The following is a 22,098-nucleotide window of genomic DNA, read 5'->3' on the forward strand; positions in this document are numbered from 1 at the left end:
ACTCCAGTATTTGAGTCTCCATTGGGCCTATTTATATTTCCAGTTTTTTCCTTTTCAGTATTTGGTCCACTTTTTAGCATGCCTTACAATTTGTGATTGGTTACTCTTCTTTTTAGAGGAGAATTTGTAGATGTTTTGGATGGTTCTATTTTTCTTCAAAGACAGTTGTGGTTTCTTTTGGTAAGCTGATAGTATAGTGTTGAATCACCTTGAGGCTTGGTTTTAGGCTTTATTAGGGCTAGTTGATGTCAGTTTTGCCCTTATTACTAGGCCTTTGCCCTTACTCTTAAACCATGGCTCTTCTAGAATCCCAACTGACTGTCTAGGGTGTTTATCAAAGCTCAAGCAGGGCTTCCCTGGTGGTGCAGTGGTTAAGAATCCGCCTGCCAATGCAGGGGATATGGGTTCGAGCCCTGGGCCGGGAAGATCCCACATGCCGCGGAGCAACTAAGCTGGTACACCACAACTACTGAGCCTGTGCTCTAGAGCCCGAGACCCACAATTACTGAAGCCAACGCGCCTGGAGCCCGTGCTCCACAAGAGAAGCCACTGCAGTGAGAAGCCTGCACACTGCAACGAAGAGTTGCCCCCACTCGCTGCAACTAGAGAAAGCCTGTGCACAGCAACGAAGACCCAACACAGCCAAAATAAAATAAATTAATTAATTAATTTATTTATTACCAAAAAAAAAAAAGCTCAAGCAGTTTGGTGGGGTTTGAATTCCAACCTCCTCTCCAGCACTTTTTGTCTTCTGAAAGCTCTGCTTATCTTTTTAGTCTTCCAACTGCTGTTTTCTTTTGGGTTTCTGGGAGTTTTAGGCAGTACATACTTAGGAGTTGACTGTTCACTTGAGGAGAATTCGCAGATTTTTGAGCTGCTTCTTTTCAGCTCCCTCTTCTGTGATTATGCCTTTTTTTCCAATATATTAACCTTTACAAAAAATTGAAATATTGTTGATTTACAATATTATGTTAGTTTCAGGTGTATAGCAGAGTGATTCAGTTATATATATTTCAGATTATTTTTCATTACAAGTTATTGTAAGATATTGAATATAGTTCCCTGTGCTATACAGTAAATCCTTGTTGCTTATCTATTTTATGTATAGTAGTTGTATGTATTAATCCCACACTCCTAATTTATCCCTTCCTCCCTCCCTTTCCCTTTTGGTAACCAGAAGTTTGTTTTCTATGTCTGTGAGTCTGTTTCTGTTTTGTATGTAGATTTATTTGTATTATCTTTTAGATTCCACATATAAGTGATATCATATAATATTTATCTTTTTCTGTCTGACTTCACTTTGTATGGTATTTTCTGCATCATTCATGTTGCTGCAAATGGCAATATTTCACTCTTTTTTATGGCTGAGTAATATTCCATCATATATATACCACATCTTCTTAAACCATGATTGTGCTTTTTAAGTTCCAGACGCTTTGGAAGCTCCTGTCTCTGGCCTCTCTCCTCAGCCTAGCTTCCTCCTTGGACTCTTGTTTTCCTGTAATACCACAAGTTCAAGGATGAAGCTGGAGTAAATTTATTGCTCACATTGGATACTGTTCTTCTCTCAAGGCTTCTGGTCTCTAAAGCTTTGCCTACATTTGTTGCTCTCCAGTAGTTTCATACAATTGTTTTACATACATTGACTGCTTTGATTCTTGTTTGGGCTTTTGGGACAGTCTAACAGAACATGGCAAAAATTAGTGGTGAAGTTTCCCTTGATTTATGTTTGATATTATTTGTACTTGCGTAGACTTTTCATATATCCTACTCTAAAGATATGTGGTTTTGTTTTTTTATTTTTATTTATTTATTTATGGCTGCATTGGGTCTTCGTTGCTGTGCATGGGCTTTCTCTAGTTGTGGTGAGTGGGGGCTACTCTTCGTTGCGATGCATGGGCTTCTCATTGTAGTGGCTTCTCTTGTTGCGGAGCACAGGCTCTAGGCACGCGGGCTTCAGTAGTTGTGGCGTGCAGGCTCAATAGTTGTGGCTTGTGGTCTCTAGAGTGCAGGCTCAGTAGTTGTGGTGCATGGGCTTAGTTGCTCCACAGCATGTGGGATCTTCCCAGACCAGGGCTCAAACCCGTGTCCCCTGCATTGGCAGGAGGATTCTTAACCACTGTGCCACCAGGGAAGCCCAAGATATGTGTTTTTGGAGCAATTGGTCTTTCATTGTTGATATTGAAAAGTAGAGAATTTCAGTAGGTTTTCTGTCTTCTTCAGACCTGCCCATATGATCTATCCAGTGAGGAAAGTTATTGTCCTTTTCCTTTCGTTAAAGGGACTGAATTAAATCACGTATTAGCAAATTATCAATGATTTTAAAATTTTAAATAAAACTATAAAATTGCATTATCCAAAATCCAGAACTGAAGTGGGTGTGTTTTGAATTAAGGTTGTAATGAGAACTAAGGATGGGATTAGAGAAAGGTAAAAAGGAAAGACAAGCAAGGCTCCTGAAGGGAACCTCCTCCACTAAATACTAAAAAATGTAGGCTTTAATCTGAAGTCTTGAGGGAACGCTGAAGTGCAACAGAAATATTATATTTCCATTTGTGACATAGAAAGTTTATTTTTGTAGCAGTGTAGAAGAGAGATTGGCAAGTGTCAAAGATAAAAGAAGGGAGGCTGATTATGAAGATTTTATAATTGGAAAGAAATGCTGAGAGCTCAAACTAGATAGTGGCAGTGAATTTAAAGCTTAAATTGATAGAATCAAAAGAACTTGTTTTCTGACAAGATAAGAGGGTAGACACTGTGGTGCCTCACTCACGGAAGAGAATTATTTACTGAGGATGGGGGAGTGGTGGGCAGGGAGAGATTCTCTAGTGCTTGGACCTCCTTGTGCAGTATTTCTGGGTTTGTCCTACCCAGGCTGGATTATTTTAGAGAGCTGTGGTTGGGAGAGAAAGTCTCATAGTCCCAGAGTTAAGTATAGCAGGGGCAACAAAAGCTAATTGGTCTAAGCTAGATATCAGGAGCTGGCTTAGGAGAGACCTGGTGGTTAAACACAATGGGTGATCCTGGATTGGGAAAAAATTCCTGTAAAGTACATTGAGATAGTTGGTGAAATTTGAATATGGACTATATATGCACTGTATAATAGTATTATATCAATGCTAAATTTCCTAAATTTGATCTTTTGTTTTTCAAGAGAATGTTCTTGTTCTCAGGAAATATATGAAGTTCTTTGGAACCAAGAGTAGGAATTTATCTCAAGTCCTATTCAATAATAAAAGAATGATAATGTAATGATAACAGTATATATTTTTAGATAAAGAGTTTCAAAGCAAATGTGGCAAAATGTTAACCAAGGATTTATCTATAGTAGGTGCCATGGTCTATATCTATAGTATAGCTCATGGTCCAGCCTGTGAACTATTTTCATTTAGCTTTCAAACTAAGAATGATTTTTACATTTGGAAAAACAAAAGGAAGAGTATGCAACAGAAAAAGAAGAAATGTATTTGGCCCACAAGGCCTAAAATGTTTAATATCTTGTTCTCCACCCTCCCAATGCAGGGGGCCCGGGTTTGATTCCTGGTCGGGGAACTAGATCCCACATGCGTGCTGCAGCTAAGAAGTGTGCCTGCCACAACTAAAAGATCCCACACGCTGCAACTAAGACATGACGCAGCACCCCCCAAAAAATGTGTATATATATATATATATATATATATATATATATATATATATATATATATATATATATGTATGTATGTATATAAAGAAAAGAAACCTAGGTTCTGGTTAGGGCCGCCTGAGGAACCATTGCATGGAAGCTTAGAGGGGTCAGGGACAACTGCTCAGAGCAGGTGTTTTCTGTTAATTGTTTTGATGTCTGGGAAACATGTACCATATAGATGAGCAAAGTTTAACTGTAGCTCACAACTGACTAACTTTGCTGTCATTCTATTTCTAGGTCACTAACATTCATATTTTGTAGTATCAGCTAAACCCATGTGGCAGTGTGTGTATGTGTGTGTTGCATATGTGAGTGTGCACACCTAAAAGTGTGCTTCTGATTTTATGTGCTCTCTCACCCCAGCCTCATGACAGGGCTAAATGTGCAGTGTCTTTCTATAGAGTATATACAGGAAGGACCTTCTCATCAAATTTTTTTAGGTGACTAAAAATAGTTCTTAAAATATAGGTCTGAATTTTCATTAATTGACAGTAGGGGTCACCTTAAATTTAAAAATACTTCAATTGAGCCAGGTATTCTGGCTGTCTTCAGACAAGCTAATCAAGGACTGGCATCATAATAAAGTGTTTGAAACCAAACCAAAGAGTCAGATATCCAAAAGGACCACTGTCTCTAGATTGCCAGGAAGATAAACGTTCTCTTTTAGTTTCCAGTACCTTACATAGAACCAACATGATGTCTGTAGATGGGCCATAGAACACTGGCTTTGGAACCAAGCTTCCTAACAAATGTGGCAGACCATGTATGATCCCAGTGAAGTCATTTATTTACTTTGTAAAAGTTTTTTTCTTTATTTTAAAAACAGATGTAATATTTACCTCTTATTTCCTAGTGTAAGATTTTATTAATCTGTATTCTTTTAGGGGCTTGGCAAATTTTATATTTTCACTGGTACAGCAAATTGTTTAATGTTTTAAGAAAAAAGATATAAATATAAAAAAGAAGGGCTTCCTTGGTGGCGCAGTGGTTAAGAATCCGCCTGCCAATGCAGGAGACAGGGGTTCGAGACCTGGTCCGGGACGATCCCACATGCCGTGGAGCAACTAAGCCCGTGTGCCACAACTACTGAGCCTGTGCTCTAGAACCCGTGAGCCACAACTACTGAAGCCCATGCGCCTAGAGCCCGTGCTCCACAACAAGGGAAGCCACAGCAATAAGCCTGTGCACCACAACGAAGAGTAACCCCTGCTTGCCACAACTAGAGAAAAGCCCGTGTGCAGCAACGAAGACCCAATGCAGCCAAAAATAAATAAATAAATTTATTTAAGAGAAAGAATTATAGAAAGACAATTTACATATAATTAATTGATATGGTGATTTCAGATCATTCTTATTAATTCATTAAAATAGCTCCCAAATGGATATTCACAGTTTCCTGGTCTGTAACAAAATGATTGGTTGTATATATTGTCTTTTTTTGCTCTTTACAGCATGAAGCTTGTCCTTAGGCCTGTAGCCAATTTTGCCTTTACTCCTTTACTTTCAGATGGTGAGAAGAGATAACATGTAGTATTGTGCTCTTATTTAATTACTCATAGCTCATTTAATTCTGTTGTAAATAGTATTTTAATTTTTTTATTTTTTGAATTATAATGGACCTACAATACTATGTTAGTTCCAAGTGCACAACATAGTGATTTGATATTTCTATATGTTACAAAATGGTTACCATGATAAATCTAGTTACCATCTGTCACCATACAAAGTTATTACAGTATCATTGCCTGTATTCCCCATGCTGTACATTTCATCCCTATGACTCACTTAGTTTCTAACTGGAAGTTTGCACCTTTTAATCTCCCTCACCTGTTTCACTCATCCCCTCACCCCCATCTCCTCTGGCAAACCACCTGTACCTTCCCTGTATCTATGAGTCTGTTTCCATTCTGTTTGTTTTGTTTTTTAGATTCCACATGTTAAATGAAATCATATATTTGTCTTTCTCTGTCTGACTTATTTTACTTAGCATATAATTATTTTAATTAGCATAATTATTTTACTTAGCATAATATCCCCTAGGTCCATCCATGGTTTCACAAATAGCAAGATTTCACTCCTTTTTAATGGCTTAGTAATACTCCATTACACACACACACAGAGACACGCACCATTATATATATGTGTGTATGTATATATGCAGCATATCTTCTTTATCCATTGGACACTTAGGTTGCTTCCATATCTTGGCTATTGTGAATAAAGCTGCAGTGAACATGGGGGTGCATGTAATATTTTCAAATTAGTGTTTTTGTTTTCTGTGAAAAAATACACAGAAGTGGAATTGCTGTATTGTCTAGCAGTTCTATTTTTAATTTTTGAGGAAGCTCCATACTGTTTTCCATATTGACTGCACCAGTGTGCATCCCCAGCAATAGTGCACGACGGTTCCCTTTTCTCTATATCCTCATCAACACTTGTTATTTGTTGTCTGTTTAATAGCCATTCTGACAGGTGTGAGATGATATCTTACTGTGCTTTTGATTTGCATTTCCCTGATGTATCTGTTGGCCATCTTTATGACTTCTTTGGGAAAATTTCTATTCAGGCCCTCTACCCATTTTTTAATTGGGTTGTTTGTTTTGATGTTGAGCTGTATGATTTCTTTGTATAATTTGAATATTAACCCCTTATCACATATATCATTTGCAAATATCTTCTCCCATTCAGTAGGCTGCCTTTGCACTTTGTTGACAGTTTCCTTCCCTGTGCAAAGCTTTTTAGTTTCATGTAGTCCCATTTGTTTATTTTTTGTTTTGTTTCCCTTGCCTGAGAAGACATATCTGAAAAAATATTCCTAAGACTGATTTCAAAGAGTGTACTGCCTATGTTTTCTTCTAGGAGTTTTAATCCATTTTGAGTTTATTTTTGTATATGGTGTGAGAGAGTAGTCCAATTTGATTCTTCTGCATGTAGCTTTCTAGTTTTCCCAACACCGTTTATTGAAGAGACTGTCTTTTCCCCATTGTATATTCTTGCTTCCTTTGTCATGGATTAATTAACCATATAAATGTGGGTTATTTCTGGGCTCTCTTTTCTCTCTTATTGATCTGTGTGTCTGTCTTGTGCCAGTATCATAGTGTTTTGGTAACTGTAGCATTGTGGTACAGTTTGAAATCAGGGAGCATGATACCATCAGCTTTGTTCTTTCTTAGTATTGTTTTAGCTATTTGGGATTTTATGTTTCCGTACAAATTTTAGAATAATTTGTCCTAGTTCTGTGAAAAATGCCATTGGTATTTTGATAGGGATTGCATTGAATCTGTAGGTTGCCCTGAGTAATATGGGCATTTTAACAATATGAATTTCTCCAATCCATGAGTAAATACATCTTTCCATTTGTGTAATCTTCAGTTTCTTTTATCAATGTCTTACAGTTTTCAGAGAAAAGTCTTTTACCTCCTTGGAGGAATTATTCCTAGGTAATTTTTTTTTTGACGTAATTTTACATAAATGGGATTGTTTTCTTAATTGCTTTCTTTTTTTGATAGTTGTTATTTGTATAGAAACTCAAGAAACTTCTGTACATTAATTTTGTATCCTGCAACTTTACTGAATTCACTGTTGAGTTCTAATAGCTTTTTGGTGGCATCCTTAGGATTTTTTAATATATAGTATCAGGCCATCTGCAAAAAGTGATAATTTTGCTTCCTCCTTTCCAATTTAGATGTCTTTTATTTCCTTTTCCTTCCTAATTGCACTAGCTAGGACTTTCAGTACTATGTTGAATAAAAGTTACGAGAGTAGTCATCCTTGTTCCTAATCTTAAAAGAAAGGCTTTCAGCTTTTCACCATTGTGTATAATGTTGTCTTCAGGTTTGTCATATATATGCCCTTTAATATGTTAAGGTATATTCCCTCTATACCCACTTTGTTGAGAGTTTTTATCGTAAATGGATGTTGATTTTTGTCAAATCTTGCTGGCCTTGTAGAATAAGTTCAGAAGCATTTCTTCCTCTTCAGCTTTTTGGAATAGTTTGAGAAGGATAGGTGTTAACTCTTTAAATGTTTGGTTGAATTCACCTGTGAAGCCATCTGGTCCTAGACTTTTGTTTCTTGGGAATTTTTTGATTACTGATACAATTCATTACTGGTAATCGGTCTCTTCCTATTTTTTATTTCTTCCTGATTCAGTCTTGGGAGATTGTATGTTTCTAGGAATTTATTTATTTCTTCTAGGTTGTCCATTTTATTGGACATTGGACATTTATATTGTCCATTATAATATTATTTATTATAATTGTTCCTAGTAATCTCATTTGTAATACATTTGTAGTCTGTGATGTCAGTTGTAACTTCTTTTTCATCTCTGATTTTATTTATTTGGGCCCTCTCTTTTTTTCTTAACGGATCTGGCTAAAAGTTTATCAATTTTGTTTATCTTTTTGAAGAACCACCTCTTATTTTCATTGATCTTTTATATTGTATTTTTAGCCTTTATTTCTGCTCTGATCTTATAATTTTTTTCATTCTACTAACTTTGGATTTTGTTTGTTCTTCTTTTTCTAGTTCCTTTACATTTAAGGATAAGTTGTTTATTTGAGATTTTTCCTGTTTCTCGACGTGGGCTTGTATTGCTATAAACTTCCCTCTTAGAACTGCTTTTGTTATGTCCCATAGCTTTTGGTTCATTGTATTTCCATTTTCATTCATCTCCAGGTATTTTTTTATTTTTTCAGTGACCCACTGATTACTTAGTGTTTAATATTATATAGTTTAGCTTCCATGTGTTTGTGTTTTTGCAGTTTTTTTCCTGTAATTGATTTCTAGTCTCATACTGTTGTGGTTGGGAAAGATGCTTGATAATAATATTATAATATTTATATATGAATTTTTATTTTATTATTTATTATTATTATTTTTTGGCTGCGTTGCGCCTTCATTGCTGCATGCGGGCTTTCTCTCTAGTTTCAGTGAGCGGGGGCTACTCTTCATTGTGGCGGGTGGGCTTCTCATTGCGGTGGCTTCTCTTGTTGCAGAGCACAGGCTCTAGGTGCGCAGGCTTCAGTAGTTGCAGTATTGAGTATTCGTTACTCAATCCTCTTTTTTTTTTTTTTTTTTTGTGGTATGCGGGCCTCTCACTGTTGTGGCCTCTCCCGTTGCGGAGCACAGGCTCCGGACTCACAGGCTCAGCGGCCATGGCTCACGGGCCTATCTGCTCTGCAGCATGTGGGATCTTCCCAGGCCAGGGCAAGAACCCGTGTCCCCTGCATCGGCAGGCAGACTCCCAACCACTGCACCACCAGGGAAGCCCCTGATTGCTATTCTTTGCCTTTAGCTCAGCTTTCATCTCAGCAAATGAGTTTTCTAATTTTAATTGGCTCCTCTTTATAGTTTCTAATTCCTTGTTACAGTGGGTGGCATTTTTATCAATAGCTTTCTTAATTCCTTCAGTATTTTTATTACTTTTTGAACTCGGGATCTCATAGACTGGAGAGGTCTGTTTCTTTTTTTATTAATTTAATTAATTTATTTATTTACTTATTTGGCTGCGTTGGGTCTTCTTTGCTGGGCGTGGGCTTTTTCTAGTTGTGGCGAGCGGGGGCTGCTCTTCATTGTGGTGCGCGGGCTTCTCATTGTGGTGGCTTCTCGTTGGCGGAGCATAGACTCGAGACGCGCGGGCTTCAGTAGTTGTGGCACGCAGGCTCAGTAGTTGTGGCTTGTGGGCTCTAGAGCGCAGGCTCAGTAGTTGTGGTGCACGGGCTTAGTTGCTCCGCGTCGTGTGGGGTCTTCCTGGACCAGGGCTCGAACCCATGTCCCCTGCATTGACAGGCAGATTCTTAACCATTGTGCCATCAGGGAAGTCTCGAGAGGTCTGTTTCATTGCTTGTTCTTTCAGGAGATTTTTCTTGTTCTTTTAATTGGGAGTGGTTCCTCTGCTTCTTTATTTTACTTATATTTCTCTGACTCTGTGCATTTAAGAGAAACCCTTATCTACTGTGGTCTTGAAGGGCTGTTTTTATGTGGGAGCATCCTTGTGTAGCCTGTGTGAGTCTGATATTTTTGGTGCGAGGACTGTTTTTAATATGGGTTCCTGCCATGTCTTTCTTCAGTGTGTAGTGGCTTTTATCCTCTTGATAGGAGGTGTGATTGGTGGTGTAGTGAGCAGATAGCCTGCACTGGATGTTGAGTGGGGCCTCCTATTTGCTCTGTAATTGTCACAGCCCTTTCGGGGGTAAGGTCTGCTCCTCAGTTGTTGTAATAGAAGCCCCTAGATCGGTTTCTGAGCTGTGATGTGAGGTAGGTGGTACTGGAGCACCTCCGCTGGGAGAGGAGCCACTGAGTATTCCTCTACAGGAGCTGTCCACCAGGAACTGCACTCTGTGGTGTTGCCTGCCACGTTATGTGCACTCACAAAGTACACTGTTGTTGGCACTACCTTCAGCCTTGCCTCAGTCAAGGGAATGCAGGCAGTCAGCCTGGATATCCCTCAGGCTCTGTGCTCACAAAGCCAGTAGGGCACATCTACTGAAGTCAGGCACCTGGACGTTCCATGGGGGCTACAGAATCAGCCCAGGTCCTGGCCCTGCCTCTGCATGCCTGTGTCCGCAAAGCCTGTAGCTACTAACACAGGACCACCCCAGCCTTGGAAGCAACAGTAATCCACTGGGATGTCCGGCAGGCACAGAGCTTACAAAGCTGCCAGTAGCCATGTAAATCCACCAGTCTCACAGCCCCTGAGGGTAGGCTCAGATTTCAGCCCCACTTCTGCATGGGGACAACCCACCAGCCCAGAGGTGGTAGAGGTGGAGCCACATTGACTGTGAGCTCAGGTGAGCTCGTGGAGAATGAGGCTGCTATGGTGGGGCCCCGTCCCTCCCTTTACATGTGTGTTTAACTATGTGGCTTCTATTGTGGCCCCAGGCTCTATCCTGCGCACACCCCCAGTTGCAGCCCAGAGCACCCTCCAGCTCCTTCCGTCTGTCTCCACACAGCCATCCCCAGCCCTTTCCCCAGGTCTGTCCACTGAAGCCCAAGTTGCAGCACTCAGCCCCTGCACGCACCAGCAGATGTGCATCTCGGGCTGGGAAGTGCAGCGAGGTGTCCAGGACCATCTGTGCTGGTTTCTCTCTGTTCTGCCTCCCACAGTCTGGTTGCTGCACTCTCCTCTGAGCCTGTGAAGCTCCGTATCTGTCCCAGCTGATCTCCCAACCAGTGAAAGGGGTTCCCAGACTGAAGGAACCTTCCTCTTTCATAGCTCCCTCCCAGGGGCACAGGTCCCATCCTGATTCCTTTTTTTTTTTTTTTTTCTTCATTCGACTCTGTTACGTGGTGCTCTTTCTTGCAGTTTTAGTTGTATTAGATATTCTGCCAGCGTTCAGTAGGTATTCTGTGAGAATTCTTCCACATGAAGATGTTTTTTTGTTTTTTGGTTTTTTTTGGCGGTATGCGGGCCTCTCACCGCTGCGGCCCCTCCTGCTGCGGAGCACAGGCTCCGGACGCGCAGGCCCAGCGGCCATGGCTCACGGGCCCAGCCGCTGTGCGGCACGCAGGATCCTCCCGGACCGGGGCACAAAGCCGTGCCCCCCGCATCGGCAGGCGGACCCCCAACCCCTGAGCCACCAGGGAAGCCCTATAGATGTATTTTTGATGTATTTGTGGGAGGAGGTGTGCTCCACATCCTTCTCTTCTGCCATCTTTATCTCGAGAAGCGGTTTTCTTAATGTCCAAGAAAGAAGTTAGGAGTAAGGAAATGAGGAAGGCTAGAAACAACCCTGTTGTATGTTGGATTGGAATTGGAGGTATCAGTAGGAACTCCTCTCTCTCTCTCTCTCTCCCTCTCTCTCTCTCTCTCTCTCTCTCATGCGCACTCCTCTCTCTCTCTCTCTCTCTCTCTCATGCGCACACACACACACAGATATACACATATTTATAAAGAATAAAAATTCCTTTTATTAAATGTAGAAGAACTAAGGGAAATAATTGTTGCAGCCAAGATCCACTAGTAGATGCTAAAATTAGTAGGTTAAAATTTGAGATGAAACAGGATATATGCATAATCTCAAGTATAGCCCCAAAGATATTTATTAATTAAAATGGAAAAATCGGGCTTCCCTGGTGGCATAGTGGTTGGGGTTAGTAGTTAATAATTTTACCAGTGTTAATTTCTTAGTTTTGATAATTTTATTATGCAAGATATTAACATTAGGCAAAAGCTGTGTGAAAGGTATATGGTAACTCTCTGTACTATATTTGCAGCGTTTCCCTAAGTCTAAAATAATTTCAAAGATAAAAAGTTTTTTTAACTCACTAGTAACCAGAAAGGGACTTTTTCCCAAAAAGTGGGGAGGATGTAAGTTGACTCTTTTTTTTTTTTTTTTTACTTCAGAAAGATAATATACACTTCAGAAATTAAAATTTCTAGGAAATAAAATTGGTAGTTAAAGGAATATATTTTATTATTTTAAAGACTGTAACTTTAAGATTGAGCCAGCGATATACTATTCTAAAGTCATAAAACATCTCTAAGTATTCCTTTCTTAATCTATAGTGGAAAACTCCACTCATTGATTTCTTCTTTGTATAAAAATTGTTTTTTCCCCCTCAAACAGTAAGTATTGTACAGATGTTTAATATTTTGGCAGTATTATGGGTTTAGTCTTTTTTGATGGGCACCTTAGGAATGAAACTACAATTTATTAATTAATAAATTTAGTAATTTATTAATAATAAAATGTTATTTCCCTTGAGAATATATGGTTCAAATTCTTAACAATTTGAGCTTTTGGTTTATACCCCAATTATAAATTGGAGACAAAAATAATAAAAACTCCATCTATAATTTCACTACCCACGGACAGCTACTATTAACATTTAGGTATATAAGTTGTAGAATTTTGTGTACACATGTGTATGTGTGTGTTTGATGTTGCTCACGTTTGTTTAATTTCTGGATTGGACACAAAATAGAGAAGAGGGACCCAGGATATTGATATTTTAGAAACAACCCTTTTTCTATATTACAGTTTTGTCTGAATTTATGCTTATACCTTTCCTCTCCAAATACACTAATACAGAGAAATATAGAGAAAAGGAAAAATATACATAGAATCTTAGAAATGGGCCCAATAAAAGAACCCCACTGAGAAAATCCCTGAAAAATAGCCATTCAATATGCTGGTAGGAATTTTTAAAATTGATTTTATTTAATTTAATTCATATATAATAAATATCCAGATATTAAATATATAGTTTGATGAAATTATACAACCAAGTTCAACATATAAAATGGTGATAGTTGTAGGAATGGATATGAAGAGATAGAGGATGGAATGATTCTTGTTTGAATATACCTCTTTGGATAATAAATACTTTATATACTTAAAAATTAAAATTAATATGTATGGGGGGAAGGTTGTCACTGACATCAAAGGCAAACAGGAACAATGAACCCAACTGTATCTCAGACATAACCACATTAAAGGGAAAAATAGAACTAATAGGAGTAACTTTTGTACGTAGTATTTTAACTGTATACTCTCAGTCTGGTTGGGAGAGGGAAACTGTAGGCAAATCTTGAACCCTTCTTAATAGACTTGTTTCATATTTGTATGGGTGTGACGGATCTGAAACTATATGTTAAAGGATTAAGTGGGAATTCCTTGGTGGTCCAGCGGTTAGGACTGGGCATTTTCACTGCAGTGGCCGGGGCTCAATCCCTGGTCGGGGAACTAAGGTCCTGCAAGCCACGTGGTGTGACCAAAAAAAAAAAAAAAGGAGGATTGAGTAATGAATAATGTTGATGTTGTTTGGGGTCAGGATCCTAACTGTGAAAATATGGAAAGAAATATGGAAGTGGGGAAGGTAAGGAAGAACCCTGTGGGTTTGATTGGATAGGAATTAACAGTGTTAATATGAAATAATTATATCTCATATATGTGTGTGTGCATCTCCTAGCTCTGTCTGCTGCAAGATTCTATTTGTAATGACACCCAGTAGTAATGAGCACACTTAGCACTCAGATCTCGAATTTAATTCCTAACTAAAAGGAACAAGAACTTATTGGAGGAATGTCTCATTTTGTTGCAGTGGGCAGGGAACATAAATGATAAGCCTTAGAAGACCTTGTGCCAGAAAGTTAAAAAGTGCTTTAAAGAAAGAAAAAAAAAATGGGGCCTGTCAAAAAGACATTGGAGCCAGCTTAGAGGGGCTCCCACTGGCCAAATCTGGAACAATTTGAACATCAGTATATAAAGATAGTAATGGATTATAACCCATTTAATAAAATAGGACTTCATAATTTCCATGATAGATGATGGATGGATGGATGAAAAGGGGGGTGTTTTCCTTATAATAGAATGCCTGACTGATAAATGTGAAGGGAATGGTAGAGGTGGGGGGAGGAAATGAGCATTTTGTAATTGTCATAGTGAAGATTGTTTTGGGCTATTATCTTTAATGTTTGCTAAATCTAAGGGAAAATTTTGATGAGCAGGATGTTTACATGGTTTTAAAGTATCTCTCCACAGATTGTTAGATACAAGGTAGGAAACAGTAACTTTAACTATACACATTGGAAAAACACAGACAGCACCTTTAGTGGGTGATGAAAATTGGTAACACCAATGAGGAGTGGACACATTGTATACCTCCAGATATGATACCCTGGGAAGGACACAATATCACTCTTATAGTATTCTTGCCAGAGGTGTATAATCAGAATCTAATCTTGAAGAAATGTCAGACAAGTACAAATTTAGTTACATTCTCTAAAATACCACTGTGTATTCTTCAAAACTGTCAGTATCATGAAAGATAAAGAGGGGTTATGGAATTGTTCTAGATTAGAGAAGACTAAGTAAGCACAATATGTGATCCTGAAGGGAGGGAAAAACATGTTTGTGAACATTAAGTATTTTTACTTTTTGCTTTTTAAAAACATGAATAAGCAAAAGTCGTATCTCCTTTTAACTTGGTCATTTAATTTTAATCATCATTACTAGTACATTTGGATTTTAATAGTCAAATTTTAGTTTAATTTAGTATTTTAAAATAATATTAGATTTGCAGATTTCACAGTTAGTACAGTGTTTTCCCCTATAATCTTCATCTAGTTCCCCTAATGTTAATATGTTACGTAATCATGGTACATTTATCAAAACTAAGAAATCAACATTGATAGGATACTAGTAACTAAACTATGTACTATATTCTGTGTACTAAATTTTACCAGTTTTTCTGCTGTCTCTTCTCTGTTCTAGAATCTAACCCAGTATACTTCATTGCATTTAGTATACCCGCTTTTAAATTAAGCTTTGTCTTAGGCTAATTAAAAGTGTAGCTGTTTAATGCAAAACAGTGGAATTAGGTCCTTACCTCATACTATAGAAACTATAGAAAAATTAACTCAAAATGGATCAAAACCTCAATGTCACAGTTAAAACTATAAAACTCTTAGAAGAAAACATAGCGGTAAATCTGCATGTCTTTAGTTTTGGCAGAGCATTCTCAGATGTGACACCAAAAGCATGAGCAATAAAAGAAAAAAATAAATTGACCTTAATCAAAAATAAAAATTTCTGTGCTTCAAAGTAGTGAAAAGACAACCTACAGAATAGGAGAAAAAAATTTGTAAATCATATATCTAATAAGGGACTTGTGCCTAGAATATGTAAAGAACTCTTATAACTCAATCAAAAGACAACCCAATTTAAAAATGGGAAAAGCATCTGAATTGACATTTCTCAAAGAAAGATGTACAAATGGCTAAGGAGCACATGAAAAGATAATATCATTAGTCATGAATCTTGAAAAAAGCCAGTCACAAAAGACCACATATTACATAGTTCCATTTATATGAAATGTCCAGAATGGTCATATCTCTAGAGACATGGAAAAGTAGATTAGTTGTTGCTTAGGGCCGAATGGGTTTTTTTTTTTTTAATGAAGAAAAGAATTTTATTATAAAATACACATAAAATTTACCGTTTGACCATTTCTAAATGAACAATTTGGAGTTTCTTTTTGAGGTGATGAAAGTTGTAAAATTATAATGATGGTTGCATATATCTGTGAATGTTCTAAATGCCACTGAATTGTACACATTAAAATGGGTGTATTGTATGGCATGTAAATTATATCTCAGCTCTTATAAAAGAGCGCAGTATAGCTGTTTAGACATGATTAAAATAAAGAGGTTCGTAGATAGATAAGCAGAGAACATTTTGGAAAAATAAATTTATATTCAAGCAGGATGTCTGTGGATAGATCCGCTTCACCCATTACAATAAGTGGTGCCAGTTTCCTAACCAGTACCCCGGTAATTGAAATTGGAATGTGATTAAGTTTCCCAGGGCCCACTTAACTGAGTGCCTTTTTTTTTTTTTTCCCCCAAGCCACTCTGTTGAGATAAAATTCACATATGTGCTGTCTTTTTTTTAACAAGTTTTAAAGTATAAATTACATACCATAAGTTCACCAATTTAATGCCTACATTTCAATGATTGTCAGTAAATATGAGTTTTGCAGCCATCACCATAATCTAATTTAGAACATTTTATCTTTGGGAACTCATTAAAAATCTGAATTGAAGATGAGTTCTTCCAACAGATGATTTGAGGTGGTTCTGATACTTTTAGTGAACCCATTTAAAATATTTTACAGCTAGTCTCATGTGCCTTCTTAATATATAATCATTTTTTTAACACATGGAAGTTTAGCTTTTCTAGTTAACTGTCGTGTTTCTGTTACATTTTTATTACCTTTTTTCAGAATTACCTCAACAATGTTAAGTAATAATTGTGATAGCATTTTAGCATTCTTAAGCCTGATTAGCGGTAGTTTACAATAGAGGTGATTTATCATGTTAAAGAATTACCTTTCTAATTTGTTTCCTAAGAGTTTGGCCTTCTTTGCAATTGAATACATTTAGAGTTGGGCACTTCTGCATTTTCAGGATTTATTGAGCATTTATAAATATGTGTGTGTGTGTGTGTGTATTATTTGTTTGTTCCCCCTTTAACTTTTACAAATTGTGGTAAATTATGAAATGTTTTTTTCTAGTATTAGAATCTTTTGCATTTCTGTAAGTTTATCCAAATGAAAAACTGTATATATTTGTGTATTTTATCCAAATGAAAAATTATTTTAATGCTCTATAATATTTTAAAAATTTTATTTAGAGTTTTCTTGTCTATATTTACAAGTGAAATTGATACCTAACTTTCTATTTTGTGCTGTTTGTGAGGTTTTAGTTATTGGGTTATACTGCCTTCTTAAAATTAATGGGCTAACTTTCCTTTTTTTCCCCCCTTACATCCTGAAAAGTTCACCTGGTAGAACTATTTTCCACTGAAGAGTAGTTTTTTTGTTGTTGTTGTTTTGTTTTGTTTTTTTGGTACGCGGGCCTCTCACTGTTGTGGCCTCTCCCATTGCGGAGCACAGGCTCTGGACGTGCAGGCTCAGCGGCCATGGCTCATGGGCCTAGCCGCCTCGCGGCATGTGGGATCTTTCCAGACCGGGGCACGAACGTGTGTCCCCTGCATCGGCAGGCGGACTCTCAACCACTGCACCACCAGGGAAGCCCACCACTGAAGAGTATTTTATATTTGTTTGTTTGTTTGTTTAATATTTGTTTATTGGTTTGAGTTGGGTCTTCGTGTGGCAAGTGAGATCTTTGTTGCTGTGTGTGGGATCGTCATTGCAGCATGTGGGATCTTTAGTTGTGGCATGCAAGATCTTTAGTTGCGGCATGCGAACTCTTAGTTGCAGCACATGGGATCTAGTTCCCTGACCAAGGATCGAACCCAGGCCCCCTGCACTGGGAGCTCGGAGCCACTGGACCACTGGGGAAGTCCCTATGTTTTGTTTTGCTTTTTGGCTGCTTGCGGAATCTTAGTTCCCTGACCAGGGATCGAACCCGTGCCCTCGGCAGTGAAAGCTGGGGTCCTTACCACTGGACTGCCAGGGAAATCCCCACTCAAGAGTATTTTAAAGACAATTCATTGGTGTTCTTTTCAGTCTGCCACCATTGTTTGTTTTTCTTACATTTTCTTCTTTAGATCAGTTTTAGTGATTTATTCCTTCCAGAAAATTGTCCGTTTCATTGAGATTTCAAAATTGATTAGCGTAGGCTTGTACATATACTAGTCTTGTTTTGTCTCTCTGTTATAGTACTATTCAAATTTCTGTTTTTTCCTCTTAACTAGATCTCTCAAAGATAAACCCTGCTTTATATTTCTTTCCAAAGTACCAGTTTCTGGATGATTTGATAAGTTTCACTATATGGTTATTGGGTTCTTTTGTTTTTAATGTTCTTTAAAGGCAGTTTCGATGTTCCTTTTGACATGGTAGCTCATAAATGCTTTTATTCTCAAAGAAATTATTGCCCAGATTTAATCTGTTAATTTTTACAATAGTTCTTTCTTTGTTTTTTTAGGCACGAGATGTGCGCACCAATGAAGTGGTGGCTATCAAGAAAATGTCTTATAGTGGAAAGCAGTCCACTGAGGTAGGTGAAATATTTATATTCTTCTTGGCATGTTAGAAAAAGACATACTGTTTTGTTTTTTTTTGTTTTTTGTTTTGTTTTGTTTTTTTGCGGTACGCGGGCCTCTTACTGCTGCGGCCTCTCCCGCTGCGGAGCACAGGCTCCGGACGCGCAGGCCCAGTGGCCATGGCCCACAGGCCCAGCCGCTCCGCGGCATGTGGGATCCTCCCGGACTGGGGCACAAACCCATGTCCCCTGCACCGGCAGGCGGACTCCCAACCACTGCGCCACCAGGGAAGCCCGACATACTGTTTTTAATTGAGGGTAGCTGGGAATTTTTTCAAAAAAGTGTAGCATACCTAAAAGTATATGAATATTAAGAATATATCTCAGTGTATTTTCTTTCACAAACTGAGTGTACCTTTTTAACTTGTACCTAGAGCCATAAACAGCATATTACTGGCATTCCAAAAGCCTACCTGTCCCCCTGCTTTTAATTTTTTAACTGTGGTATAATATATTACTTTATCTTTATCATAGAAGGCTTATCAGTTTCTAAAAGAGTAAACTAGAATAAGATGCATTTAACAGTAAATTATATTGGATGTAATTTTTTTAATGATTCAGACTTTAAGGGCTGATTTAAGCAAACTTTAATCGGCAGACAATATATATCTAGTCTGAAAAATAAAAAAAATACAATTATTGATACTACACTGAGTATACTTTAGTTCACTAATATTGTGAGTAGTGCTTTTTAGTATATTTATTTTGTTTAATTGCATAAATTTATTTTATGAAATATAGTCTACTTTTAAAAACTAGGATCTGTCAGTCTTTAATTTTTCAATGTAATTATTTTTAATTGTGGTAAAATACACATAACAAATTTACCATCATAACCATTTTCTAGTATGTACTTCAGTGGCTTTAAGGACATTCACATTGTTTTGCATCCATCACCACCATTCATCTCCAGAACTCTTTTCATCTTGAAACACTGCAGTTCTTTACCCATTAAACAATAACTCCCCACTCCCTCCTCCCCTCACCCCCTGGATATCACTCTTCTATTTTCTGTCTCTATGAAGTTGACTACTTCAAGTATCTGATGTAAGTGAAATCATGCAGTATTTGTCCTTTTGTGACTGGATTATTTCACTTTACATAATGTCCTCAGAGTTCATCCATGTTGTGGTATGTGTCAAAATTTCTATCCTTTTTAAAGCTTGTGTGTGTGTGTGTGTGTGTGTGTGTGTGTGTGTGTAAAACACTACATTTTATTTATCCATCCATTCATCTGTCAATGGATGCTTAGGTTCCTACTGCCTCTTGGTTATTGTGAATAATGCTACTGTAAATATGGGTTACACAAATATTTTTTTGAGTCCTTAGTCTCAGTACTTTAGGTATATGCCCAGAGTTGGAATTGCTGGATCAGTCTTTAGTTTTTAAAGAGTTTGGTTTTCTACTTTTTTGGAATCTCTTTATTTTATGATAAATCTTGTTTTTGTAATGATCATACTATGAATATGATAACACTATTATGATTGTATCACTGTTCCATCATTTTGATACCTAAAAAACTCAGTTTCTTACAGGATTACTCTCATTTATATTCTATTCTGTAGCACAACTTCTGAACTAAGCTTTCATAGGCAAACTTGTACTGTGTTGGAGTCTGTTTGATTAGTCACACCTAGAACAAAAAGTTTCATTTAGGGCATCATCTTTTCACATCTAATATTAACGTCTTTCATGAAATTTTTTTCAATTGAAAATTGCAGGGTTTTGTTTTGTTTTGAAAGTTTCAAATATCATTCAGACTTGAAATTTAAAGGCCATGAAACATTTTCTCAGTTTAGCATCTTATATCTTACACATTTTATATAAAACACTGTGAACATATTTTGCTGTATTTTGTTGAGGGCTTGTGAAATAACATCGGCGATGTATGATCTTACATTCTAGTACAAAACGTTTTTTAAAGTTTCCTATTATGCCAGTTTCCCTGCTTTTAGAAATCTGGCCCAAGTCAGTGGTAAAGGTTGAAAAAACGAAAACAAGAACAAAAAATAGATTCCTCATTCTCACCCCACAGCTGCTAAGCCTCTAGAGTCTCTGGGTGTAGACCCAGTAAACAGTATTTTTAGAGTTCTCTGGTTGCTTCTTAAGAGTAACTATGTTTAGGACATGGCCTAAGTGTCTAAGGTTGTCATGGAGTAGCTTATGGCTGAAGGTTTATCTGTATTTCCTGGTAGGTGTCATTGAGGAATGCTCTTAGTAAAATATGTAGGGAAATGTTTTCATACTGTTTTTTTGTTTTTCTGTGAACTTTCCCATATAATAACTAATTGTTCTCTAGCATTTTATTTTAGGAAGTGTGCACTTACGGGTTTAAATCTTCGTTTGAATTTAAAAAGCAAACAAAACCTTAACGTTTGGTAGAACACATAACCCAAAAACACAATAGATGAACTTTATGGTATATAAATTATACATGAAAAAGCTGCAAATAAGAAGGGAAGATGAACTTTTGAAGAAAAATCACTAAATATGGTATATAGTTTTCATCAGCATGTTTTGTGTGTGGTTATAAAATTTTAATAAGACTCACTGATGATAAGTTTTACCAAACTAAAATTTGTCCTACCTTGAATGAAACAATTTTATAAATTATGTAATTGAGTTATAAACTATATGAACATAACTTTTTAATTTATTATTTATATATTTACATATTACAAATGAAATTTAATGTTCTCAATAACCCTTCTTAATCTGATAACTTTTTTCTTATATAACTTTCTCAGGAAAAGCAGCTGTTCATAATTTTTTGCTTTATTCGTTTTTTTCCTCCCCATAGAAATGGCAGGATATTATTAAGGAAGTCAAGTTTCTACAAAGAATAAAACATCCCAACAGTATAGAATACAAAGGCTGCTATTTACGTGAGCACACAGCATGGGTAGGTATATGCTTCCTCCTTGCTGTAATTTTAGTTGGTTTCTGTGTAGAGTTAATTATTTCAAGAATGTCTCAAAATGGTTGTGTAAGGCCATGCAGAAACATCTTGAAATGTTAGTTCATTCTGAGAGGGTGAGCAGCTTTTCCTAGAGCTCCTAGGCAGGAGAGGGAATGTATGATTTGTGAGTTTACTGCAGAGATTTAGCTGACCTTTATGTACATTTCTTGTACTCATTTTTTAAGGTAAATGGTGACTAGGGTTTGTTTTACTTCAAACACTCTTCTTGATCTCCTTGGTGAATTTATTTTATCTCAAGTAGAATCTTTTTAATAATATATTACATGGTACATGGTAAAATGTTCTCTGACATTTTTTAGTAGTATCATTCTTCAAATGGTTTATCAAACATTGTGAAAGCAATCCTGTTACTTGAGGATGAAAGGTAGCCTATCTTTGACATAAACATATTGTAATCTATTTAACCACAAAGATCTTGGTGAAGTCCTGCTGAGTCCTGGTGAAATTTGAACTGATGATGATTCCTTGGCTGAATAATACTAATGCTAGAGAATTGAGACACTTTGTTACAAGAAGTGGTGATTAATATTGCCCCATTGTTACTGCTGAGGTGACACGGTAGTAATACTATAGCATTGTGGGCATAACTGTATCTTTTAAGAGAGAGGCTAAATTTTCTTTAAATGGGAATGATCCCTTATTTTGAATAATTAATAAGTCACAGCTAATTATCATTTTAGTATCCTGAACCTAGATTTGTAATGTTTGGTGCATTTTTATCCAGTTTAATTTTGGTGGTGATGGCAGTACTCCTAAATACAAGGCTGTGGTTAAAGATAAAGCAGTGACATTGGGGAGATTACCTCTCTGTCTCTCATGTTTCTCCATTTGTAAAATAAGGATAGTAATAGGGCCTACCTCATAAGGTGGTTGTGAGGATTTAATTCGTTTTTTTTAAAATATTTATTTGGTTGCACTGGG

General features: G+C 37.1%; 1 protein-coding gene across 4 annotated transcripts in view; it reads left to right on the forward strand.

Annotated features, from left to right (window-relative positions):
* TAOK1 (TAO kinase 1) overlaps window positions 1–22,098 on the forward strand; it is a 149,256-nt gene that overhangs the window by 64,299 nt on the left and 62,859 nt on the right. For all 4 annotated transcript variants that reach the window (XM_059997041.1, XM_059997039.1, XM_059997042.1 and 1 more), the window contains 2 exons: window positions 18,081–18,152; window positions 20,998–21,099. In XM_059997041.1, the coding sequence (XP_059853024.1) occupies window positions 18,081–18,152; window positions 20,998–21,099 (174 nt within the window). The remainder of the gene's footprint in view (window positions 1–18,080; window positions 18,153–20,997; window positions 21,100–22,098) is intronic.

Source organism: Delphinus delphis, chromosome 19 (assembly GCF_949987515.2).
Source record: "Delphinus delphis chromosome 19, mDelDel1.2, whole genome shotgun sequence".
NCBI classification, from domain to species: Eukaryota; Metazoa; Chordata; class Mammalia; order Artiodactyla; family Delphinidae; genus Delphinus; species Delphinus delphis.